Raw genomic sequence first — 26539 nt, 5'->3', positions numbered from 1 at the left:
ATAACAGAGTTCTAATTTAATTTGAATTACTTTTAGCTGCAGTTCGAGTAAACAAACCAGTAGCTACAGAACAAGAAATTTCTACTATTACTTCCAAATGGTTTGCTGCAGTTAAAAAAAGACTGGATAGAGAAATGTTAGTACGAAAATAGTAATAAAAATGTTTATTAATAAAGTTCATAATATTAAAATCATTAAAAAAATTTAATAACATTTTATATTATTATCTATACTATAAACAATTATTACATTAATTTTTATATAAAGGAATAAAGAGATTGTGGTAGAGAATTCAAGTGAAGAGGGTTCAAAAGACGAAGATACTTATTCCCAAAATCAGTCCTCTTTAGATGAAGATGGAGACAATGAAGAATGAATAATTTGAACAATTTTATTTATTAAGAATTAACAATTTATTCATTTGAAATATTCTCAATTTATAATAATTATAATTTACAAATACAAAAAACTAAAAAAAAAATACAAATTTTACACTAAATAATTTCAATTCATAAACTTCAAATTATTTGTTCATTATAGTATATTATTAATAAGTAACTTCAAATACGCAATTGAAATTAGTTTTTCAATGATTAAACATATTCTAGATGTTTTAAATTTATTTCAAATTCTTATTTTGCCCTTGTAGTTTACAAATAAGTTGAAATATTAGTTTTTCATTTACTATTATTTAATATATTTCATTATTGTTAATAATATTGTTACGCCGTGACTGAACTTTAAAATAAAAAATATATCTAAATACTCATGTGTATCAATAAAATTCGAGAAAAAACTCTATATTTAATAAGTAATACATTTTTTTAATTGTTATTCAATATTTCAGTATAAAAAATATTTAGTTATAAATCATAGATACGGAGGAGGGTAAAATATTAAATTTTATTACTTTTTTAAAGGAAAAATTCAGGAACATCAAGAAATATTCGTGGCATACTCCTGGATTATATTGCTGGTATAATCCACAAGAATATTGCGTTAAATTTCACTGGTATATACCTGGAATGTTCTAGAGGAATATACTCAAAATATTCAAGAGGTATATTTCCGGTATATTCCACAGAAATATTTATACCATATTTTATGAAAGTATTAAATATGACAAGGGAATATATCTAGTATATTCCATTGGAATGTTACAAACGTGGGACATTAAAATGTTTCTGGAATAGAGTAGGAACATTCTGTTAAAATATTCCCAATGTTCCAATGGAATATTCCAGGAATAGGAATGGAACATTCAGTGCTATTGGGGAATAATATAATTATTTTTAATTAACTTGCAACAAAAATAAATGTTAATTAGTTAAAGTTAATTTAAATATTTTTTTATATTCACACTTATTGTTTTCTTACATTTAATTACTTTTTATAATTTGTTAAATATTTTCTTTTGATTTACAATATATTTACTTTCGAAGGTTTAAATATGGACTCGTTACTGTCTACACCTCTCCTCGAATTCACAGCAGAAATCATAATTACGTAATGCTCAACCTAATATTTACTAATTATTAGTTAAAGAAACTACTATAGGTACCCGGACTCCATCCGGCGAGCGAATTCCGTAGCAAATAAAAATCATATCATTACAAGGTTATAATTAACATTTATTTTTAGCTGTCAGTCTTAACAGATATCCGAGAAGTTCGATCGATGAGAACTAACAAAATTAGACGATACGATTTGACAATTAACAAAAGAATAAACGAGATGATCGTTCGAAAAACAAAGACGATAACGAACAAAATCGCTCAAAAAATGAAATTCTTGGATCGAAATGAAACACTAGGAAAAAACACTTTGAGATTTATTCTTTAATATTTTTATTTGTTTTTCTGTAATTTATAATTATTATTTGCTGTATTATTTGTAAGGAAGTCTATACATGTACTTCAATAAATTTTTTGATAATAAAAAGAAAAAATTGAGTTGAAATGTCTATTTAAGTTATAGAGCACACTACATGAACTTTTGATATTAATGTTATTTATTAATGATAATTCTCATTATTAGTATTATAATTGCATAAAGTAAAATTGTTAATTTATGCCATAGGTAAAATCTCTCGATGGATTATGGGACTTTTTAATGGCTCCTCCAGCAAATACCTTTAAAGAAAATAATCAATCTTGGATTACTGACAACTTATGGAATGTACGTATTATATACTAAATTTGTAATAAAATATAAATATTGAATTTAACAAACTGGGAGTCGATTACGTAATTTCACTTTTACTTACACTTACACTTTTACTTGCCTTTATTTTCACTTTCACTGAAATTTTATTTTCACTTCCTCTTTCATATTTACATTCACTTTAAAATTCACTATCACTTCCATTTTCTCTAAAACTTCATTTTCACTCTACTTTTACATTCACTTTCTTTAAAATTAAATTTTTTGTAGCTTTTAAAATTTGGAATCATTCAGATTTGACCTTTCAGATTAGATTTTATGTCTTGTACTTTTACTTTTAAACCTTTTGTATTTATACCTTTACATAAAATTTTTCGTGTGACCATGTAGGATAAAATTCTTAAAGGATTACTCAGGATAAAACAAATATTGTTGAAAATATTTAATTATACATAAAAGAATTTTTTTATCCTCCATTCTTAAAAATAGCGCTTTTGGATAGCTGACAACAGGGCGTTCGAACATAATTATGAAATAACTTGAAAATGGCGTTCAATTTTACCATAGGACAAAAATAATACATGGTAGCATGAAATATTTTTACCATAGAACAAATCTTGTAGCTATTTTAATACAGCATCGATTACTAGAGGCCTATTTTTAATAAATAATATTTAAAAATGTGTACTTGTTAATTAATTAAAAAAAAATGTTCATACAATAACCCAGGTGCGATTTTTTGGTCGGCCCCACAGTGGTTTGAAATTGAAAAGTAGGGTTCAAAATAACTTAGAGTCTACAAATCTTAACCGATTTTAGATTTTCTTTTTTCTAAATAATCTTGATTAAATTGCTAAGAGGTCGCTCGAGCCCAATTTTTGATTTTTAATTTGCATAATTATTTAAATTTGTATAAACAATTGAAAAAACGCACTTTTTTACATATTTATTATTATCTCGAAAATATGGGTATTTTTTTAACGCTAAGTATTTTAACTTATACCTATAGTTCTCTTGATTGTAAAATGGTGTTGTAGACCCATTTTTTAATTGTTATAAACAAATTGTATAAACAAATAGACATTTTAGACGATGGGTTTCAAAAAGCTTAATGAAACTCGTTACTTGGGGGTTTTTGGGGTCGCTGATTACGAATATGACGTTACTTTTTCAAAATTCAAAATGGCGGAACCAATATGGCGGACGACTTTTCTAAAAATCGCTCAGATTCGCCTGAAACTAGTGACTTGGAGGTTTTCGGGGTCTCTGATTACGAATATGACTTCACTTTTTCAAAATTAAAAATGTCGGATCCAATATGGCGGACAAATTTTTTTTAAAATTTTTGGATTCATGAAAAATAACAAAAAAATTTAATTAATTTAAATTTAAGTAATTAAATAATTGTTTAAAACATTATTTTAATTTATTTACTACTTTATTATTAAAAAATTAAATTAAGTTCTTCGTTTTTTGTTATTTATTAATTAATAAATTATTTAATATAACTTAATAAAATTATTGATGAAAGTTTTATTTTATTTAAGTAATTGTAACATACGCCAATATTAACTATTAATTTTATTATTGTTATTGTTATTATTATTATTTAATAAATTAATAATATGAATGATAATAATAATAATAATAAATAATTGACGGATGGATATATGCAATTCTTACTTATTTTTCGTAATAAATTACTTTTAAAAATTCGCGCGGTTTACATTATAATTCTTTTTGCTACCGCTAGGTGTCGATGTTTTAGTTTTGAGAATCTCTCCTAATAATAATGACATGAGTTGAAGAATATATAAGTACGAGAAACAGTATATCTAGAAACTGTACAAAATTTATGCCCTTTTTTAAGGTAAGTGCTATATTCTTTGTCTGAGGATTCTCATTGAAATTAGTTTCTTTAAAAACTACTTTTTGAAACAGTTTAAAAATTTTTATTTTATAACACTTTTTTGCATATCGTTTTTTATTATATTTGATTATTTCTTTTGTAAATTTATTTTTAGTTTGTATTTTTTTTAGATTAATTTATATATTATAATTGTAATAAGTAGATGCAAGATACTAGATAGTATATATATATAATACTATCTGGTAAAAATTAGTTGCGGTAAGAATTAAATCTTGTTCGCTGCTTTTCTTTTAATTTAAAAATGGATTCGGTTAGTTTACCTGTAAAAAAGCTATACGAAATTACGATTAGTGTTATTATAAAGAATTAACAGCAGATAATTTTTTGAATTTTATTAAAGAAAAATGTAATGTGGATGACAAACATATTACATCTGTTGTAGATAAATTAGCTAGGTATTTTCTGCCTTATTTTAAAAAGAAATGGATTTCTTCTTTTTATCGAAAAGATACTTTTGAGAAAAACAATATTGATTGGTTGAATTCAAACACTATTGAATTAAAATCTATTAAAGTTGATAGAAAAAGTAAAGATGATTTTGAAGAGAGCTCTAAATCAACGAAACGGAGAAAAATACAGACGATTCAAGAAACTTATAGTGTAAGTGAAATTCAAAATACTTTTCTTTCCAATTTAAGAGCCTCAGGAAGAAGAAAATTAGCAAATGAAATTTCTTTACTTTTGTTGAAAGATGGTTGTGAAGTCGAAACTCAAAAAGTATTAGTTGATTCATTTACTGATAACGAATGTCTTGCTTTAATTGAAGATGCAAAATTAAGTAGACTTCAATATCAATTAATTCGTTTGCAAGCTAAATCAAAAGGTGCGGATATTTTTAAACCATACTTTAATCTTGCGGAAGCCAAAAAAGAATGTTATCCTCCTGCAGAAGCGATTATTATCACTGAACAAAGTGCTCGTATTAAACTCCAAGAATTGTTAGATCACACTGCTTCGCGTTTGCTTAAGGTTTCAGAGGTAAAAAAAACATACTGACGGAAAAATAAATCGTTAACACTTGTACTCAAGTATGGATGCGATGGAGCATCTGATCAAAGTAAGTATAAACAAAAGCTTCCTGAAAATATGAAGTCAGATGGAAGTATTTTCATGATATCAATAGTGCCATTAAAACTTCAATCAGGATCTGCTAATGTTATTTGGGAAAATCCTTATCCTGGTTCCACAAAATTATGCATTCTAATAGGATTTCAATATGCGAAGGAAACCAAGGAATTAACTTTATGCGAAGTAGAAAGCTTTGAAAAGGGAAATTGATCGACTCATACCACTGAAGATTTCAATACAAGATTTTCGAATTTTAGTTGATTACAAAATGTTATTAACAATGGTTGACGGTAAAGTTTGCCAAAATCTTTCTAAAACTCTATCAGCTGCAACATGTTATATTTGTAAGGCTAACCCAACAGAAATGAACAATTTCAATAGAGTCAATGAGAAATATATTAATGATGAAAATTTTCAGTATGGTCTGTCAACACTGCATGCAAAGAAAAACTTAATGGAATGCTTACTTAAAATTGCTTATCGTTTAGAACTTAAAATTTGGTCAGTATCAGGCGATGAAAATAAATCAAAAGTCAAAGTCGCCAAAGAAAGAATACAACAAGCTTTTCATAAAGAAATGGGCTTAATAATTGATATGCCTAGGCCGGGTTCTGGAACTTCAAACGACGGAAATACTGCACGACGATTTTTTCAAGATCCTGAATTAACTTCAAAAATTACTGGAATTGATTTAGAGCTTATTCAACGATTTTTAATTATTTTACAGGTTTTAAGTTGTGGGCTTAAAGTGAATACCGCAAAATACAAAATTTATTCTCTCAAAACAGCTGAGTTATACGTAAAACTGTATAATTGGTATTATATGCCTGCAACACTTCATAAAATTCTGTTTCATGGTGCTGAAGTAATTGAATTGTTCTTGATACCTATTGGACAATTGTCCGAAGAAGCGCAAGAAGCGCGAAATAAAGATTTTAAAAGGTTCCGCGAGTATAACACTCGAAAATGTGGTCGTCTCGAAACGAATAAAGATCTTCTTCATAAACTTCTTTTATCTTCTGATCCATTTTTATATTCCTATCGATACAACTTGACAAAAAATGAGATCAGTCTTGATAAAGAAGGTATCAAATTGTTAGATCTTTCTTTTAATAAATAATGAATTCTAACACAAAAAAATTAATCAGCTTTCAATCAGCCCTTCTCAGGGCTCCAAAAATTGAATTGTCTTTAATGCGATTTTATCAGTTATTTGATTGACTGTTCCCGACATTTTGAATTTTAAAAATCTGATTTTAGATTCTTAATCAGCAACACTGAAAACCCCCAAATAACGAGTTTCAGGCGAATCTAAGCGATATTTAGAAAAGTCGTCCGCCATATTGGATCCGCCATTTTGAATTTTGAAAAAGTGAAGTCATATTCGTAATCAGAGACCCCGAAAACCCCCAAGTAACTAGTTTCAGACGAATCTGAGCGATTTTTAGAAAAGTCGTCCGCCATATTGGATCCGCCATTTTGAATTTTGAAAAAGTAACGTCATATTCGTAATAAGCGACCCCAAAAACCCCCGAGTAACGAGTTTCATTAAGCTTTTTGAAACCCATCGTCTAAAATGTCTATTTGTTTATATAATTTGTTTATAACAATTAAAAAATGGGTCTACAACACCATTTTACAATCCAGAGAACTATAGGTATAAGTTAAAATATTTAGCGATAAAAAAATACCCATATTTTCGAGATAATAATAAAAACCGCTGCCAAGTTGTACATTTTTATAATTTTGGTGTTCATTTCGGTGTTCATTTCATGAACACTTTGCTTCCTCATAGAAATAATAATAATTGAAATATATGAATTACTTTTTATAAAAGGGTTAAAAATCATTAAATCTTGGTCTAAAAAATGTGTTTTTATATATTCTATAAGATGGTAATAATAGTTTAATGATTACACATAAATTAATAAACAAGAACGTTGAAAAAATGATATTTTCCACAATTTTTGATTTTTCAAATACCAATAATTTCATAATTTCTGCCCGAATCAGGTTCAAAAATAGGTCAATCGAAGCGTTTTTTAATGCTCTTTAAGTTGGTAATAATTTTTTGAAGTTACTTTTACATTATTTAAAAAAAATTTTATAAAAGTCTTATTTTTCAAAATTTTAGATTTTTAAAAGTTTAATATCTTCAGTTAATATGGACGAAAAATGTTCAATTGAGGCTCAAAAGATGCGTCTGAAAAAACTTTACAAAACTAAATACAAAACAAAACTAAACTTCTACTTTTTTTAACAAAATTTTTAAAAAAGTCTTATTTTCCAAAATTTTTTATTTTTAAAAGTTTAATATCTCCGGTTAATATGGACGAAAAATGTTCAATTAGGGCTCAAAGGATGCGTGTGAAAAAACTCTACAAAACTAAAGAAAAAGATTTATAAGTGTCCTAACATTTTTTTAAGTTATGTCCAAAAAACGTTTTTTTACTAAATGAAAAATGCAAAAAAAAATAGTTAAACTTCATGAATCGGGCTGAAAATACTCTCATTTTATGTCCCCCGGGGAGACCTACAATTTCAAAAAAATTCAGGTTTTAGCTCTTTCTCGTTCTGAGATATTGACGCAAATGTAATGTTAGTACACACACACACACATCGGGACAAATTTTTAAAATCCGTTTTTTGGACTTCGGAGGTCAAAATACGTCGAAATTTTTTTTATTTATTTAGAACATTTATACGGGGAGTTCCTGTGCATATATAAAGTACTAAAGTATTAGGCATAATAAAAAAAAATTTATAAATATGTCAAAAAATGACAATCCAAAATTTTGCTAATGCAAAGCTTCCTTTATGAGGAAGCAATATGTAAAAAAGTGCGTTTTTTTCAATTGTTTATACAAATTTAAATAATTATGCAAATTGAAAATCAAAAATTGGGCTCGAGCCATCTCTTAGCAATTTAATCAAGATTATTTAGAAAAAAGAAAATCTAAAATCGGTTAAGATACAGACTCTAAGTTATTTTGAACCCTACTTTTCAATTTCAAACCACTGTGGGCCCATAGTTGGCCCAACATTTACAAAGTCGGTCCAACTTCTCGTGCCAGAGGTTGGCCCAACCATACAGATGACAACGGTTCACCGTCTAATGGCGACGATGGTTGGCCCGACAACGGACAACTCATAAGGAAGTTGACCCAACTTAAAATGCATACACTACCGTCCACGAGTATCAGGACGATTACACGCAACTCTATAAATAAACATGCCATCACTTTTTCAATCATATCTCGGAAATTAAAGGAGATACAAAAAAAACTTAAATACAGTTAGAAAGCTGATTAAATTCTGCGTAAAATAAGCCGTCTTTGAAGTCATTTCGTTAATTATTTTCTAAGTTGTAGAGTGAAAAATAAATAAAAAAAATTATCAAATTTTCTCATTTTTGTCTCTTGACTGGGCAGTTCCATACGAAAAGCAAATGGTGGATCACCGATTATTCTTAAAGTTTGTAATTTTGTAGTACTTATGGTACAAAATAACTGTGCCAAACAGTTTTGCAAAAAAAGAAACTGTCAAATTTTCAAAATAATAAAAAATTATCGTCTTCGTTATTTTAATTTGTATAATAACAAAAAAATCAGTTTTTTCGTATTTTTACTCTTGTTTCTTTTGACTTTAACAATTTTTTAAAACACTTCTAATCAACTTATGACTTTTTGGTTTTCACCATCTTAAAGAGCGTTTCAAACACTATCCGAATCAACAAAAAAGTAAAAAATGATTTTTTGACACGTAAGGTCCCTTTTCATAGACCAGGTCACATATATATCGTTGTTATAATTCAACCGTCATAATTTAATTGTTTCATTATTTAAGAGGCCTTGTACGGTTAAAGATGTTTATTTGTCATAAATATTATAATTGTTTCCTACATGTTTCGGCTTAAAAATTCCTCATCAGGCAAAAATCGAGAAAATTATTTACAAAAAAAAGAGACCACATTTCGACAAACTGAACGAACACATGTCTGAAATAAAAAGATTTCGAATATGCTATTAAGAAAAATATTAAGAAACATTAAATACTAAATATCAAAAAATCAAATATTAACAGACTCACCTTTCACAAAATTAATTTTTGAAAAATTTTAGTAAAATTTAATAACCGTAAATTTAAATTTAAAAAAATAAAATGTCGACATGGTAAAACTATGGAATTTAAAGAGCTTATAAAGAGGTTATAAAGAGGTTATAATTTAATGGTATAGTAATCTCCTGCTTTTAAAATTTTTTGATAACGTAAATTTATCTTTTCCACAAGCAAATTTAATGGAAATCCATTTTTAATTAATGTATTTTTTACAATTAATAAATTTTGCTGATGAAAAGATGGATGAGACAATTTAATCGCTCTGTCTACTAAATAGTAGATAACTCCAATTTTGTGTGATAAAGGATGATTAGATTCAAAATGAATATAACGACCAGACCAAGTATTTTTCCGTTTTTTTCAAGTTTTTTTAAGTTAGTAATTAAACTATTGTTGTTAACTACACAGGCACACAAAAAAAGTCAAAACCCAGAGGTCACAACCCCCTATTTCCATGTTTTTGGGGTCGCTGAAAGTAGTATAGCTAGGCCGGTTCTAGGACATATTGGTAATGTAGATTCCTACTTACCGACCGCGAGGGTAAGTTACAGGGCGTTAGTGGGGTATATGTCGGTAATTTACCGGACGTTGGTGGGGGTATGAGTGTCTGTCAGTAGATGGCGTTAGTGGGGTATATGTCGGTAATTTACCAGCCATTGGTGGAGGTATAAGTTTCTATCACTAGATGGCGTTAGTGGGGTATATGTCGGTAATTTACCAGCCATTGGTGGGGTATCTGATATGCATATATTTAAATTAGTTAACCCTTTTAATTGACGTTAGTGGGGCATTTGATTTGCATATTTAACTTTCATTGTTAACCCTTTTAGTTTATGTAAATTCCACCCACTATCCACCCTTTTAGACGTAGAATATGCAAAATACCACCCCCTCCTACCACCCACTCACCTATGTAAAATACATTGCTCTTAGTTAACCACCACCCCCCACCCACTTTTTTTCTATTATATACATATTTCCAATACTACCACCCACCACCACCCACTTAGTATAAACTAGAAATTTCAAAAATCATATACGGAAGCGCGAGGGACTAAGCGTTCGCGAGATACCGCGCAGGCGTTGTGGGTAGTGGGAGTGGGTGGTGTGGTAAGGCCCAGTGCGCAGCAAAAGTGCGCGTACGGTTACCGCGTTGAGTGAGTGAAAGTTCCATGCGTCAGACCTGTCTGTCTGACTCTCACAGCTTGCTTCACTAATACTATAGTACCATAGGGTTAAATGTATTGTCGAAAAATATGTAAGCAAGTTTCAACTTGCCTTTTTCAAAATAACAATAGTATTGTTTGAAAATTTTAAAGCATGTTTCAACCTGCATCTTGAATAGAATAAAGAGCTTGTCTAAAAAACCTTCAGACAGGTTTTAACCTGACTGTAGATGAGAACAAAGGCATTCCTTAAAAACCCTTTTAGTGACGTCATTTTTATGCGAGTTTGAACACGTCTTCTAAATGACTCTTCATTTTAACTTAAAGTGGAGGTAGTTGCGTGCGCAGTCGTTAAAGTGGGGGTAAAAGAGTAGGAGTTGAAGAAGAAGAGTGGGGGTTTAAGGGATATAAGGTAGGTTGGAAGCAACGATTCGACACTTCTATTAAAATTTCCAGCAGTAGCAGCAACAGTATTAGCAGTATCAGCAGTACCAGCAGCTTCAGCATATACAGCAGCATTAGCAGTACTAACAGCTTTAACAACTACAGCATCATCTTCTCATTTGATAGGTAAATTTCATTTCTTTAATAAAAACATTTTGTATTCCAAATTAGTGTTTTTAAATTTATTATTAAAAAGTCCATCTTTTTTTCTTTGCTTACAGATATTAAAACAATGGACTTCCAAAAAGTCAACGCCACTGGTCGCATGGAGAGATTTCTACCAACGAAGCCGCTTTCTGAATTGACTGTGAATAAGTTATACAACGTAACTAAAATAATCAAGGTGCAGACGAAATATGGTTCTAGGATTGTAGTAGATCTGGATGCTACATTTACCACTTTTCTACCGGCAAGGTTTTTAGAACTATTTGAAGATGACCCTACCTCCTTCACAATGATTTTAAATTAGTATTCACATCATCATCCACTTCGTCGATACCATTTGAGAAGTTTCTCAGTTCACTCGTTACATTTAAGAACCAATTTCGAAGCTTAAATATATTGTTTACTGCACAATTTTCAGTTTGTGTAATATGATGAGTACATGTAGGTGGTAAAAATTCAGTTTTAATATTCTTAAACGCTGGACAGTCAATTTCTTCTAAATTTTATACATTCATTAAATACTTTTCTAACCACTGTTTTTTCACAACCTTTAATTTAGATAGTTTTTGCTCCTCGTAATGCATCTTGTAAAATGGTTCGCACTTCATCGTAACACACATCTCCAGCCATCCAAGGGATTGAATGATAAATGTTTGTTAACCACAGGTTTTCACTTTTATAACGTCCAGGTAGTGAATTCCAAGCACAAGGTGGTTCAAAAAGGTAAACTCTTGGTTGAGCATCTGCCTCCAGAGGAACTATAGCCAACTCTTTGAAAATAAACTCATTGCAGGGTCTTTTAAAACCTTGAACGTCTACTATAAACTCCATTTTTTGAATAGAAATAAGTTTCTGCTTCAGAGATATGTCTTATATACCTCTCCACTTCACCCCCACCACTTTGTTTCCCTCTCCACTTTCTTACAATTTCTTAATAATACCACTGATTGGTTTATACTGAACTATACGATCATATATGATGAGACAATATGCAGTTGTATCAGCAGGTATATTTTCTCTAGCTTCAAATTCTAAACGTACATCGACTGAAGACTGCTTTAAAAACTCATTTTGTTTCGAACAATCAATAACAATTAAAGGTGCTTTTGATTTAAAAGTATTAATAGCTAAAGTAGGTTCTGAATCTTTTCCATAATAAGAAGATTGAAAATTAGCATACATATCATATAATAAAGAATACTGATTTTGATCAAAATTTAAATTTAAATTTCCATAAGGGTAAGATTGTGAGTTCAAAAATAGTTTTACATTTGTAATATTACAATGATCAAAGTAACAGGATGTATTTTTTAGTTTATTCTTTCTTCCAGTTTGAAATCCAACAATTACATATCGTGGTTTCTCTATTTGAGATGAAGATTTGAGTTGCCACATAATTCTTGAACTTTCTGGAAGTAAAGGATACTCATACATTTCCCACGATCGAAAACTCATAGAAATTAATGGATCCTTCTTAATAAATTTTAATAATTTAATTTTATTACTGTCAGATGGTAAAATATATGGTACTAACCATTCAGTTTTATTAATTGTAATTTTAAATTCTTCATTATTGTCAAGATTTCCTGTTTGAATAACAGCATTAAAATCATTTCGTGATCTTATCAAAATGAGTTCATGTTTAGCATTCATAACAATTTTCTTATAATCTTCAGCAAGACCGAAAAGCATACTAAGTGGTACTGTTACATTAAAATAACCATTTTCTAAAGTCATTTTTAAATCCAAAGCAGAATATTCAACTGCATTTCCAACACGCATAAGTTGAGAAGGAGTTAGTGAAACCAGGTTTTTTATAGTTGAAGTATAACCAACATATTTGCATCGATCAATCTCAATACCATTTAATTCATAACGAATTTCATCAAATAAGTAAGCTATAGCATTGTTAATGAGATCAACATTTTCTGTTAAAGTATTTCCATCATTCTTTGTCAAGCGTCCAAATATATGTAAGGAACTGCTACTCGGTAAAATATATAAATCTTGATTTTGAACTATTATCCGAATTTCATCACTATTGTTGAAAGATGATGATGCATATGGTTGATGACTATGAATTTCATAATTTGCTATAGATTCATCAAAATTCACTTGAGTTGGAATGCTGAGAATTTCCTCCATTTTTCTTATAACAACGACACAAAATGAATAGATAGAATTTTTCACCTCTCTTCTGCTTCTTCTTTATTTTTAATGTCTGATTCGCAGACCAAGTTTCTTCAGAAATATTTGATTCTGAGGTGTTAACACCTTGCGAGTTACATTCACACTGCTTTTCTTTACACATGTTGGTTCACTTTTATAACTACCACCAACTTTTCTTTTTTGATTGTAAATAATTCCCATTACACTGATTTTATATGTAAACGTATTGTTATTGTCTCTCCTCTAAAATTAACTAAATTACCGTCCTGATCAACTATATACGCAGCTGAATATTATATATTGTCTTTACGGTGACTGGATAGTAAATGACATTATTTGGAACTTCTATGATTTTATATCCAGTAGGAACAGAAGGAAAAAATTGATGTGTTGTATGTACTTTCTTTCCATTAATATATGATCCTGTTGTAATATTACACTCAACACGTATAGCATTCACCTTCATTATAGATATAATTGAATCAGAAACATTAACTGTATTTGCTCCAAGATACTTGGGAGAAAATCCAAATAATTGTCCTATACCATTTTCTTTACTGAAGTCAATTTCACGATTAGATGCAATTGTACAGTGTAATGTATTTGTATCAACCATCATTTTTAAAACAAGACCAGTGCGTCTTATTCTTTGTTCAATATGCTTTTTAATATCTTCGATTTCATAACTACCTGTAGGTATTTCTATATTGAAACCATCTATATAAAATGTATTAGCACCCATATCAATGTTGGGAATTGAGTAAAATGTAAGGAGTTCAACAAGACCAAGAACATAATTTTTGTTAGATGATAGTTCAATTGGTGGAAAGTATGAAGCCTCAAGGGATGAAGAATTCCCTGATAACGTGAGAGTGATAGAACCATTCATGTTAAGTGTTTAGTTGTATACTGAAGCTTGAAATTGGTTACACATTCTTATATAGATTAAAGTTATTCTTCACTGTAAGTTGATTACACAGAAATTTAAGACACAAATGACCGCATATAAACGTATCAAAATTTTGATATCTTTCATGATTATATTTTATATAGCTACCAACACCTAAGTAAACAATGAGATCCAAAGGTGGTGAAAGATTACCAAAACTGTCAAAGTATTCGGTTTCATTGTTCACCTTTTTATATGCAACCCAATGAGTTCCAGGACCTTCTTTATTATCAAGATTTATTATTGCTGATTCATATTGAAATGGTCCTCCTATGGGTAATTCATTTCTCATAAAAACTCCTCTAAAATATGGTTTTTTTTTCTTATTATATAATCCTTTGCCTTTGTAAGGTTGCATATAAAGGCCAAGTTCTCGTTGATATGGTTTCATTTATAGAAATTTTCCTAAAGCAATGGATTCCATATTATGATTATGTCGTTGAGCTTCTGAAAGTTCTTTCTTAGCAACATTAGCTTCATTTACAGCTTTCACTATACCGCTAATTCCACCACTAAGCGCCCCTAAAGCACTCAGTCCAGCAAAAATTGGTACAAGAGGTAAAATACCCCCAACTTTTGAGGGTATAGGAAAAATTCGAGGTGATATAATCTTAGATTTACCGCCATACTGTTTTATAGCCTTTCTTGCACCAATCATAGCAGTTCTAATTGTATCTAAAGAGTTGTTATTAGATTTCATAGACTTTTTAGCGGCATTAACAATCTTCTTTAAAGTAACATGTTTTTTAGAAACAACCCGTTCCCACGCCTTCTCAGCAAGTATTTTATCTGAAGAATTTCTTATAGCCACGTCTTTATCTTTTGAATAAGCTATATCATGATCTTTACAAGCTGCATCTAAAGGGTTTATACCAGAATCACCACGTGCAAGACGTTTTGCTAACTTCGTACCAGGTCCACAATATTGATTACCCGGGAAATGAAACTCGAATGGTAATTTATTGATTATAGTATTGAGAAAGCCTTGACCGCGACAAGAAATTTTTTTATTATTCTTTTTCACTTTATCATGAGTAATCATTCCTCACTCGACTATGGTTCACAACTAACTGATTGGATACAGCTATATAAACGCTATATTTATACCTATACCTTCAGTCGATTTCAAGATGCGGTTTAATGTACAAGATGTTCAACTCCCAATAGTGAATGTTGATAACTTTCTTCCAAACAAGGATGATGGTATAAAACGTCATGGATGTTTATTTTCAAACAGCATTCGTGCAGCTTTTTGTGGACCATCAAATTGTGGAAAGACAAATGCTCTTTTGTCTTTAATCATACATCCGAATGGTTTAAGCTTTGAAAATATATATTTATATTCAAAGTCTTTACAACAACCAAAATATCAATTTTTAGAAAAAGTTCTCAGTAAAGTTGATGGTATTGAATACTTTCCATTTAGAGAACATGAAGAAGTGGTTTCACCTAAAGACGCTAAACCAAATTCAGTATTTATTTTTGATGATATTGCTTGCGAGAAGCAAGACAATGTAAGAGCATTTTTTGCATGGGTAGGCATGTCAACGTTGACAGTTTCTATCTATGTCAGACATATGCCCACATTCCCAAACATCTTGTTAGAGATAATATTAACTTACTAGTACTTTTTAAACAAGATGAGAGAAACCTTAAGCATGTTTATAATGATCATGTAAATACAGATATGACTTACAATCAATTTCGTGATTTATGATCAACATGTTGGAATTCTGATAGATATGGGTTTCTTGTTATAGACAAAGACCGAAATTTAAATGAAGGAAGATATAGAAAAGGTTTCGATTGCTTTATTCAGTTATAAGTATCTATTGGTTTACAACTTTCATTAGTATAATTTTAGACATCAATATATAAACATGTTTCGGAAAGAACGAGAAACGCTTCATGAAATAGCAAAAGCAAGTGATGATATACGCAAGAAGCATCGTATACTTAAAAGTGGTAGAGAGACTGCAGAAAATATATTGAAAGAAACTTTTCAACCATTAGTTACTCCATTGGAGAAATTGGTGAATAGAAATTATAATCCAATCAAGAGTGAAAATGTATCAAAAATAAAAAAGGAAGAAGAAGAAGAAGAAGAAGAATAAGAAGACTTTGAAACAACATTCAAGACTGCTGTTAGTGATGATGAACCATTTGATATACCTGCATATAATAACTATACATTTGATGATCCTATATCTAAAGTAGAAGATTTACAAAATTTAAAAAGTGAAAACATAATTGACGACTTATCAAATCAAGAGTACCAAGATGTTATACATGGGCAAAACGATATGTTAAATGATAATTTAACAATTCAAGAGTCTTATGAGCAGAATAATATACAACAACAAGATTCCGACAAATTAACAAATAAATTCATAAGATTGTTGAATCAAAATAGAAAACAATATTTGGATATGGTTTATAGAGTGCGGAAAGTTAAAGATAGAGGTTTCATGATAGGTAATACAGAAATTAATTTTGATGGTCCTCTCATAGACTTAGGTGGAAAGAAAAAATATACTAAAACAGATGGATTACTAGAACTTTTATTTAGAGAAAAACCTAATGAAGATTCTACAAGTTCAGATGATTTAGCCAACTATAAAGAAATATTACAAGCTAATAATGCACATAGAAAGAATTATAGTCCAAATAATCCTATTCGTACAAACAACAGTTTTAAATACACAAATGTTATTGCAAAGCTTTATCAGAAAACTGGAGAATCTTTACAGAAAAAGAAATTTTTTACCACAATCTATGTTAGTGAAAAAAGCATCATATTCAGACTACATCTACTGGGATGATCCAAATGAACTTGTTGATCGTTTACGATTACTTATAGCATCACGGGAAGCTGGAAATCCAAGTCATAACAATGAAATTATGAGTATTATTGAAGAATTACGTGAAAGTTAAATTATATATTAAGTATGTGTATATAAACTTTGAATCAGTATATATAATCAGTATCAGTTATACACCAAACTGGACAACTGAAATATTTACCATCTCTCAAGTTAAATCAACAAAACCAGTAACATATAAGTTGAAAGATTATCAGGATCAACCCATCGAAGGTGGTTTCTATGAAGAAGAAATTTCTAAAGTGAAATATTCAGATATATATCTCATAGAAAAAGTTATCAAGAATCGTCGTGATGAAGTCTTTGTAAAATGGTTAGGTTTTGATAATTCACATAATAGTTAGATAAAAAAATCAGACATGTAAAAGTTTATTAACTCTTTTTATTAACTATTTGAAAAGTTGAATTCAACTATTTGAAAAGTTGAAGTCAATTTTTTGAAAAGTTGAAGTCAACTATTTGAAAAGTTGAAGTCAATTTTTTTAAAAGTTGAAGTCAACTATTTGAAAAGTTGAATTCAACTATTTGAAAAGTTGAAGTCAACTATTTGAAAAGTTGAATTCAACTATTTGAAAAGTTGAAGTCAGCTATTTGAAAAGTTGAATTCAACTATTTGAAAAGTTAAAGTCAACTATTTGAAAAGTTGAAGTCAACTATTTGAATAGTTGAAGTCAACTTTTCAAATAGTTGACTTCAACTTTTTCTTACTTTAATATTTTTTATATTTCAACTTGATTTTGAAGGGTGTCAAATGCATGGTCAAAAAATTTCTAAGCAAGTTTCAACTTGTCTTTTTCCAAGATGGCAATAGTATTGTTTGAAAATCTTAAAGCATGTTTCAATCTGAATCTTGAATAGAATATAGATATTATCTAAAAAAAACCTTCCGACAGATTTTAACCTAACTGTAGATGAGAACAAAGACATCATCAAGAAACCTTTAAACAGGTTTTAAATTGATTTGAAGATAGAAAAAAAAGTTAGAAATGGTTTAAGAATTTATTTTTACTTGTGTGAGTTATAAAGTTGGTATTACTGTTTTAAATTTAATTTACTATTAAGTTAATGTAATATTGAATAATATGTAAGCTAATTGTATAAGATACATTGTGTAGTTTTCAACTTATAGAATATTGTACTCTAGTTTGTATTTTAATGTTCTTTAAGCAGTATACATAATCATTGAAAGTAATAGATTTTTTCACAACTACCGTCTTGCCACCTTTTGCTTTTTTCATAAAATCTTTTCCCTCTACACCAATACTTTGCTTTGTCCACCTCATGATTATTGTAATTGTCTTGAATTAATAAAAGGTTAACATGCTTTTCTTTTTTGATTGAAGTTATATGTAGTGGAACTACATTGAATTCATCATCATTCTTTTAACGTTTGTTTCCTTTAGGAATTTCAAGACCATTTACATTAATAGAAATAGGGTTCTGTTTTTCAAATTTTGGAATTTCGGAAACATGAACGGGGAAGTTAATTCCCTTAAAATTTAAAACATTTTTATATTTTATATAACTTTTAACATACTTGGGTTTTGCAGTATGAGGTGGATAGAGCGCGGAAAGTATCGACCACTTTAAACATTCATTATCATTGTTATGAACATTAATGCAAGCTTTTTTTGCTTTAATTGATTGAGGTAAATCTATAAAAGAACCAGCCTTCATGGGATTGTATCTACTGAAATTTACGTCTAATCTCTGAATTGAATCAAGTCGCCAATTTGAATCTTTTTCTTCAAAATCTTCACAGAGGGGTAGCGTTATTTGTTTAATATTTTCATTATAGAAGTTATCTAAATTAGCTGTAGGAAAAACTTCTTTTGTACTCGCGGTAAAACTTTTTATATCAAAAACTATTGTATTGTCAGGTAGAACTTGTTTATACTTTGCTTGAAAAACTGTGTAAACTTTTAGTGGTCCATCCCTTAAAAATCGTTCTACCTGATCTTTGAAAACTGAGTAAGCATCATCTAAGAAATCATTAGTATCTAAATGTGATATATTTATAATACTTCCGTTTTGAAGTTTATTGTTAAAGGCCCTGTCAGTAACTACCCATTTAATTTTATCATGTGAGGTATCTAGTCCAGCTCCCTTTTTCATAAGTCTATTTAGTTGGTATTCATAATATTTTACTTGTAATAGCAAATGTTCAATCCTTCATTTATGATGACTTAATTATGCTACGTCGCGAGAACTTTGCTACAATAGCAAGAAGATTTTTACACTTACTATGCCACTCAGATGCGCTTATCAAACGATCATCACCTGTTTTAGATTTAATTGATTCCAATTCACCATGAACAATATTAAGGAAAGTTTGTGAGGTTGTACAAATTTCATTAATACTGTCTTGGGATACTACTCGGGGTGCTGCTCGCGCTTGAGGTGCTACTCTTGCTTATGGGTTTCTAACTATTTTCGACATGGTAATAAAAAAAAATAAAAAAAGCAGAAGCTGAAACAGATAAACAGAAAAATGATGTCCTCAGTTAACAGTTGTCCACAGCTAACTCTTCTTCTGTAGTGTCCTCAACGGTAGGAGGAGGAAAGAGTCTTTGAAGATCTGTAATACATTAAAATCAATTGTAATAAGTAAAAAGAATTGATAATATAATGATATGCAATACATATAATAAAAAAAACCTACAGAATCGAAATAAACAGAATCAAACGTCTGCGTTAACTTCTGCAATGCTCATACAAGACAGGCTGAAGACAGGCTACTGCTAATACAACGACCGCGAGCCGGTTGATTGATACTGCTGCAACTGCAATGGTAGGCTGTTACTGTTATTCTACGTCCAAAAGGGTGGATAGTGGGTGGAATTTGCATAAACTAAAAGGGTTAACTAATTTAAATATATGCAAATCAGGTACCCCACCAATGGCTGGTAAATTACCGACATATACCCCACTAACGCCATCTAGTGACAGAAACTCATACCCCCACCAACGGCCGGTAAATTACCGACATATACCCCACTAACGCCATCTAGTGACAGAAACTTATACCCCCACCAATGGCTGCTAAATTACCGACACATACCCCACTAACGCCATCTAGTGACAGAAACTTATACCTCCACCAATGGCTGGTAAATTACCGACATATACCCCACTAACGCCATCTAGTGACAGAAACTTATACCCCCACCAGTGGCTTGTAAATTACCGACATATACCCCACTAACGCCATCTAGTGACAGAAACTTATACCCCCACCAATGGCTGGTAAATTACCGACATATACCCACTAACGCCCTGTAACTTACCCTCGCAGTCGGTAAGTAGGAATCTACACTACCGATATGTCCTAGAACCGGCCTAGCTATACTACTGCTGAAACCGAATATGACCATGAAAAATTTTTTTCATCGGCCATTTTCCCGCTACCACCCCCTTACACCTGCTCCAGGGGGTTGGAATTTCAGTTTAAAAAAAAGTGGAGTAGGGTGTCTATTCCTATGTTTTTTGGGTCGCTAAAACTTAAATTACTACCAAAAACAAATTCTTTCCTCCCTTAACCCCCTACAACCCCCTTAACAACCACAGGGTGAGGGGTCGAAATTCGAATTTTTACGAAAAGTCGATTACGGTGTCTAAACCTACGTTTTTTGGTCGTTGAAACCAAAAAAGGCAACCAAAATCAAATCTTTTTCACCCTCAACCCCCTACAACCCCCTGCAATAATTTTTTTCAAACAAAAAGGACCGATTTTTAGGAAATTGAAAATTAAATATTAATTATCAAAAATTATTGCAGGGGGTTGTAGGGGTTTGAGGGTGGAAAGGATTTGATTTTGGTAGTCTTTATTGGTTTCAGCGACCCAAAAAACGTAGCTTTAGACACCGTAATCGACTTTTCGTGAAAATTCGAATTTCGACCCCTCACCCTGGGGTTGTTAAGGGGGTTGTAGGGGGTTAAGGGAGGGAAGAATTTGTTTTTGGTAGTAATTTTTGGTTTTAGCGACCCAAAAAACATAGGAATAGACACCCTACTCCACTTTTTTTAAAACTAAAATTCCAACCCCCGGGAGCAGGTTTAAGGGGGTGGTAGCGGGAAAATGTCCGATGAAAAAAATTGTCATGGTCGTATTCGGTTTCAGCGACTCCAAAAACATGGTGATAGGGGGGTGTGACCTCTGGGTTTTGACTTTTTTTTGTGCCTGTGCTATGAGTGATAAATCTAAAAAATTGATTGTGCTATTATTCCAGAGTTCCAAAGTAAATTTAATATTTTTATCAATTGAATTAAATTTATTCAATATTTCTGGTATTTTATTTTTTGGAGCACAAATCAAAATATCATCGATATATGACGGGTTCCACGTTGAGTGACCCAGGTCAAAATTTTAAATGTTTGGGATCAAGTTAAAATTTTGCAGAAACAGTAGTCCTATTAGATACAATTAAAAATACCAAATATTATTAATTTATTTAAACAAATATTAAAACTGGAGAGGGTCAAAGTTTAAATTTTTGGTCTAACATGGAATATTTGAAAAATTTGTAGTTTCTTTAAAACAAAACGAAAATACGTTTTCTATTTTGGGTTTTTCTGCTGTTTTTCAACACTCTCTAATGGTGTTAACAAATGTAGAGAAAAAAAATGTTTGACCTTGAAAAATTAAATTAAAAAATAAAATTTCATTTTTTCATCAAATGGGCAGTTTTTATTTTAAAAAAAAATTTTTATCATAAAGGTGAGGTTTTTTCCTAAAAAAAATGTATAGGTCAAAACGTGGGACAAGAACTTTTAACTGGTCAAAATAAACATTTACTTCTGCAATCCACCGCCCCTGCTCGTTGTTGGGCTATATATTGTTTATAACAATTGAAATAAATTATTTTATGCTTTATTAATTATCTGGTGGTCATATTGGATGAATTTAAATTGATTTAGATCATGTGCATCAACGAAATAAGAAAATAAACCTCCTTTTTTTAAAAAAGTGTATTAATTTGTTAACTTTGATTTAAAAAAAATTATAAATAATTAAAATCTCCAAAATCTGCCTCGAAGGATGTCTTAAGAATTTATTCCCCTTTAACTTAAGACAAAGAACACTCAAATCGGTTAAAAATTGTAAGCTATAGACATTTTTTAATAGTAAATTGTAAAAAAAATTCCACTGTGGGACGGTGCACGGCAGAAGTAAATGCTTAATTTGACTAGTTAAAAGTTCTTGTCCCACGTTTTGACCTATACATTTTTTTTAGGGAAAAACCTCACCTTTATGATAAAATTTTTTTAAAAAAAAATACAAACTGACTATTTGATAAAAAAATGAAATTTTATTTTTTAATTTAATTTTTCAAGGTCAAACAATTTTTTTTCTCTACATTTGTTCACACTATTAGAAAGTGTTGAAAAACAGCAGCAAAACCCAAAATAAAAAACGTATTTTCGTTTTGCTTTAAAGAAACTACAAATTTTTCAAATATTCCATGTAAATTTTTGACCTGGGTCACTTGACGTGGAATGTCCCATATCTAAAATAAAATAAAATTTTAAAAGTAAAAGACCGAAGAACTTCATTTTCCAAATCCTCCATTACCAAATTTGCTGCACTTGGTGAAAGTGGAGAACCCATAGGTAATCCAAAAATTTGTTTATAGAATTCATTATTATATGTACAATAAGATGATGAAAGGCAAAAATCTAAAGCCTTAATGAATCCATCTTTTGAAAAAGTAGTATATTTTTTAACATTATTCCATCTATTTTTTACTGATGTTATAATTTTCTCCCATGAGATATTAGTGTACATTGATACAACATCTAAGGAAAAAATTTCAAAATCGTCAGAAATAAATTTAATATTATTAATTTTAGTTTTAAATGACCAAGAGTCTTTGATGTAATAAGGACTTTTTTATTTAATGATTTGTTTAAAGTTTTAGAAATAAGTTGAGATAATGTATAATTTACATTACTATGAAAAGCAGTAATTGGTCTTAAAGGAGAATTTGGTTTATGAATTTTCGGTAATCCGTAAAATCTCGGTGCATAACCGTTAGTACAATTCAAATAATTGTATGTATTTTTATCAAAAAATTGTTTAGTTAAAAATCTCTTAATTAATGTATTCAATGATGATTGAAAATTATGAGTCGGATCCTTTTTTAATTTTAAATAAGTATTTTTATCATTTAATAATTCTAAAATCTTTGAATTATAAGACATTTTATCGATAAGAACAGTTATGTTACCTTTATCTGCTGAAGTAACTATTATATCTTGATGAGATTTCAAAATTTTTTTTGTTAATTCAATTTTATTTAATAATGAAATTTGTGAATAATTAAAAAAAGAAGTAAAATAATTATTTAAAAATTGTTGAGTATTATAAACAAATTTACTACGTAAAAAATCTTTAGTATATGGTGAAAATTTTAGTAAACCATACTCAAAGTTTGTAATAATCTTTGATACGGGAATATCTTTTTTTTGTTTATATGGAAAAGAAAAATGACCTCCAAGACTCAAAATTTCTTTGACATCATTAGGAATAACAACATTTGATAAATTAACTAACCATTTATCAGTATCAGTATGAAGATCTACTCTTTGTTGACTTACAAGATCTTCAAATTTTTTAATATGAATACTTTTGCATATCTCTTTATATTTTAATAATTGTGATGTTAAATCATTAGTAAAATGTTTAAAAAAATTCTTAGAAGAATTTCTAATTATAAAAAGTTCATAAAGTTTAAGTTGTTTGTTAATAAATGCAATTTCTTGATTAACATCAACAATTTCTAATTTAAGTATTTTAAAAGCAAAAAAACGTATTGAGTTTTCAATTTTGTTACAAATATTTTTTGAGAAAAAGTTAATATTAATATTAGTGTTATTTGATATGTGATTAGGTATTATATATGAATTGTAACATCTATATAAAAATCTTCTTTGGTTTAGCTTCCTTTGCAAAATAAAAATAAAGCGTTTCCAAGATCTCGTTGTTTCCAATAAATCATTGGATGTAGATGTAGATATAAACGAGGATACAGATGTTGATGATGACGATAACGACGACATACTCGAAATATCTCCTCAATCCATGCGTAAACGTAAATTCATATGTATATGTAAATGTAAAATATCTCTTATTGTTTCTCGTTTCTCAATTATTATTAAGTAAGATGTTTGTAAATTTTAGGCCATATGTTAATATTGTTGTTATAATTGAACCGTCATAATTTAATTGTTTAATTATTTAAGAGGCCTTGTACGGTTAAAGATGTTTATTTGTCATAAATATTATAATTGTTTGCTACATGTTTCGGCTTAAAAAGCCCTCATCAGGCAAAAATCGAGAAAATTATTTACAAAAAAAAATAATAAAATAATAATAATAAAAAATAACAATAATAATAATAAAATAACCTCTTTATAAGCTCTTTAAATTCCATGGTTTTACCATGTCGACATTTTATTTTTTTAAATTTAAATTTACGATTATTAAATTTTATTAAAATTTTTTAAAAATTAATTTTGTGAACGGTGAGTCTGTTAATATTTGATTTTTTGATATTCAGTATTTAATGTTTCTTAATATTTTTCTTAATAGCATATTCGAAATCTTTTTATTTCAGACATGTGCTTGTTCAGTTTGTCGAAATGTGGTCTCTTTTTTTGTAAATAATTTTCTCGATTTTTGCCTGATGAGGGCTTTTTAAGCCGAAACATGTAGCAAAAAATTATAATATTTATGACAAATAAACATCTTTAACCGTACAAGGCCTCTTAAATAATGAAACAATATTATATATCATTGCATAAAATAATTTTCTGTATTAACTGCATAAAATTTTAATACTATATTATCACATGTATGCTAACCAAAAATTGAGCAAAAACGTATGCCTAGACTTACATTAGCTTTTTTAAGACAACTACTTGGTGCAATGTTAACCAACTTTCATATTTTATTTGGCTTTTCCGTAAAAAAGTAAATATCTGTTTCTTTAAATAGTCTTGAATATTTATTTAATATTCTACAGGTATATTTGCATATAACTGTAAAATTGATTTATATATTTTTAAACACTTTTGTTTTGAGTAGAAGGAAATGAAAATTCATCTTGCTCTATAAAAGAAATTTTGGCGATTTATTAGAGCTTTTCGTTTTTAGATTTTTTTTTTAAAAATATGTGCATAATAGTTATAAAATTATCTGTGTAACATTGAGTGAATAAAAAACGATTGAAATTAAATGCTTCTTTTAAGATGACTGCATTTGAATTAAAACAAACAGAGTTGTGCACATGGTTGTGGGTTAATGAAGATCAATATAAGAACAAAGCAGATGTAATAATAGCAAATATACGAAAGAAGTATAAATATAATGATAAAGAAATAACTCAGATAAAAGAAAAAATTAAGAAAAACTTTATACCCAATTATGAACGGAAATGGAAAAGTGTGGACAGATCCCAACAAAAATTCATAAAGAAATTTAAAAACTATATGGAAAATAAATTTAAAGTAGAATTTTAAACTTAAACTCTTCTCCGTTCAAACAATAAAATAGATTCAGATAGTTTTTTAAAAACAAATATTATCTCAAATATTAATGGAAATTTGAAAAGAAAAAACACTGCATTCGGTCGTCTCCGAGTAGCTTTTGAAAATTTTTTCGATAGAACTAAGAGGAGACGCTCTGCAGAAATGCGTTATGCAAATATTGAACTACAGTCGTTACTTGATCATACAGTTAATAGATTAGTAATATCCTTAGATGAGGATAAGCTTAAAACATTAAAGATAAAAATTTTATTTTAGATAAAAAATGGGGAATTGATGGATCTTCTGGGCAACAGACATTTAAACAAAAGTGGTTAAAAGAGGAAAACAGTGATACTGATCCATCTGAAAATTTTTGAAATAAGTCCGTTTTTTGCATTTCATATGTTCCACTTCAATTAACTTCCGATAAAGATGGTATAATTTGGCGAAATAATCGCCCTTCTTCTATAAGATATTGTCGGCCTATAAAATTCAAGTTTATTAAAGAAACCGCACACAATACTTTAAAAGAATAATTATTATTCGGATAAAATAGATCAACTTTCTCCTACTGTCCTGTTATAAGCAGAAAAAACTATTAGGGTTTTTCATAAACTTCATTGTACAATGATTGATGGAAAAGTGTGCAATGTTTTAAGTGATCAAAAAACTTCTACTTCTTTTAATATTTGCGGAGCTAGCCCTAAAGTCATAAACAACTTACAGGTTGTAGGAAAATTGAAATGCAACAAGGAGTATTATATATTTGGATTGTCTGTTTTACATTTATCTCGATTTCGTTTAATTTTCTAATAGGTAGCTTTTTAATTAATTTAAATATATTTTTATAGTTAAATTAATAATTTTATTAATAAACTTGAACAAAATTAGTTTTGTTTACTTCACTAAGCAGACATTTATCTGTACTGCTATATGTTTAGTTCGATTGACAAAA

The 26539-nt window shown here is 29.3% G+C and overlaps 1 protein-coding gene across 6 annotated transcripts in view; it reads left to right on the top strand.

The window, feature by feature from the left end:
* LOC122506360 (beta-glucuronidase-like) overlaps positions 1–26539 on the top strand; it is a 623628-nt gene that overhangs the window by 248655 nt on the left and 348434 nt on the right. For all 6 annotated transcript variants that reach the window (XM_043618482.1, XM_043618483.1, XM_043618484.1 and 3 more), the window contains one exon: positions 2080–2178. In XM_043618482.1, coding sequence (XP_043474417.1) covers positions 2080–2178 — 99 coding nt within the window. The remainder of the gene's footprint in view (positions 1–2079; positions 2179–26539) is intronic.

The sequence above is a fragment of the Leptopilina heterotoma genome, unplaced genomic scaffold (assembly GCF_015476425.1).
Source record: "Leptopilina heterotoma isolate Lh14 unplaced genomic scaffold, ASM1547642v1 Lhet_411, whole genome shotgun sequence".
Classification (NCBI taxonomy): domain Eukaryota; kingdom Metazoa; phylum Arthropoda; class Insecta; order Hymenoptera; family Figitidae; genus Leptopilina; species Leptopilina heterotoma.
This window is presented reverse-complemented; position numbering and strand designations above follow the sequence as displayed.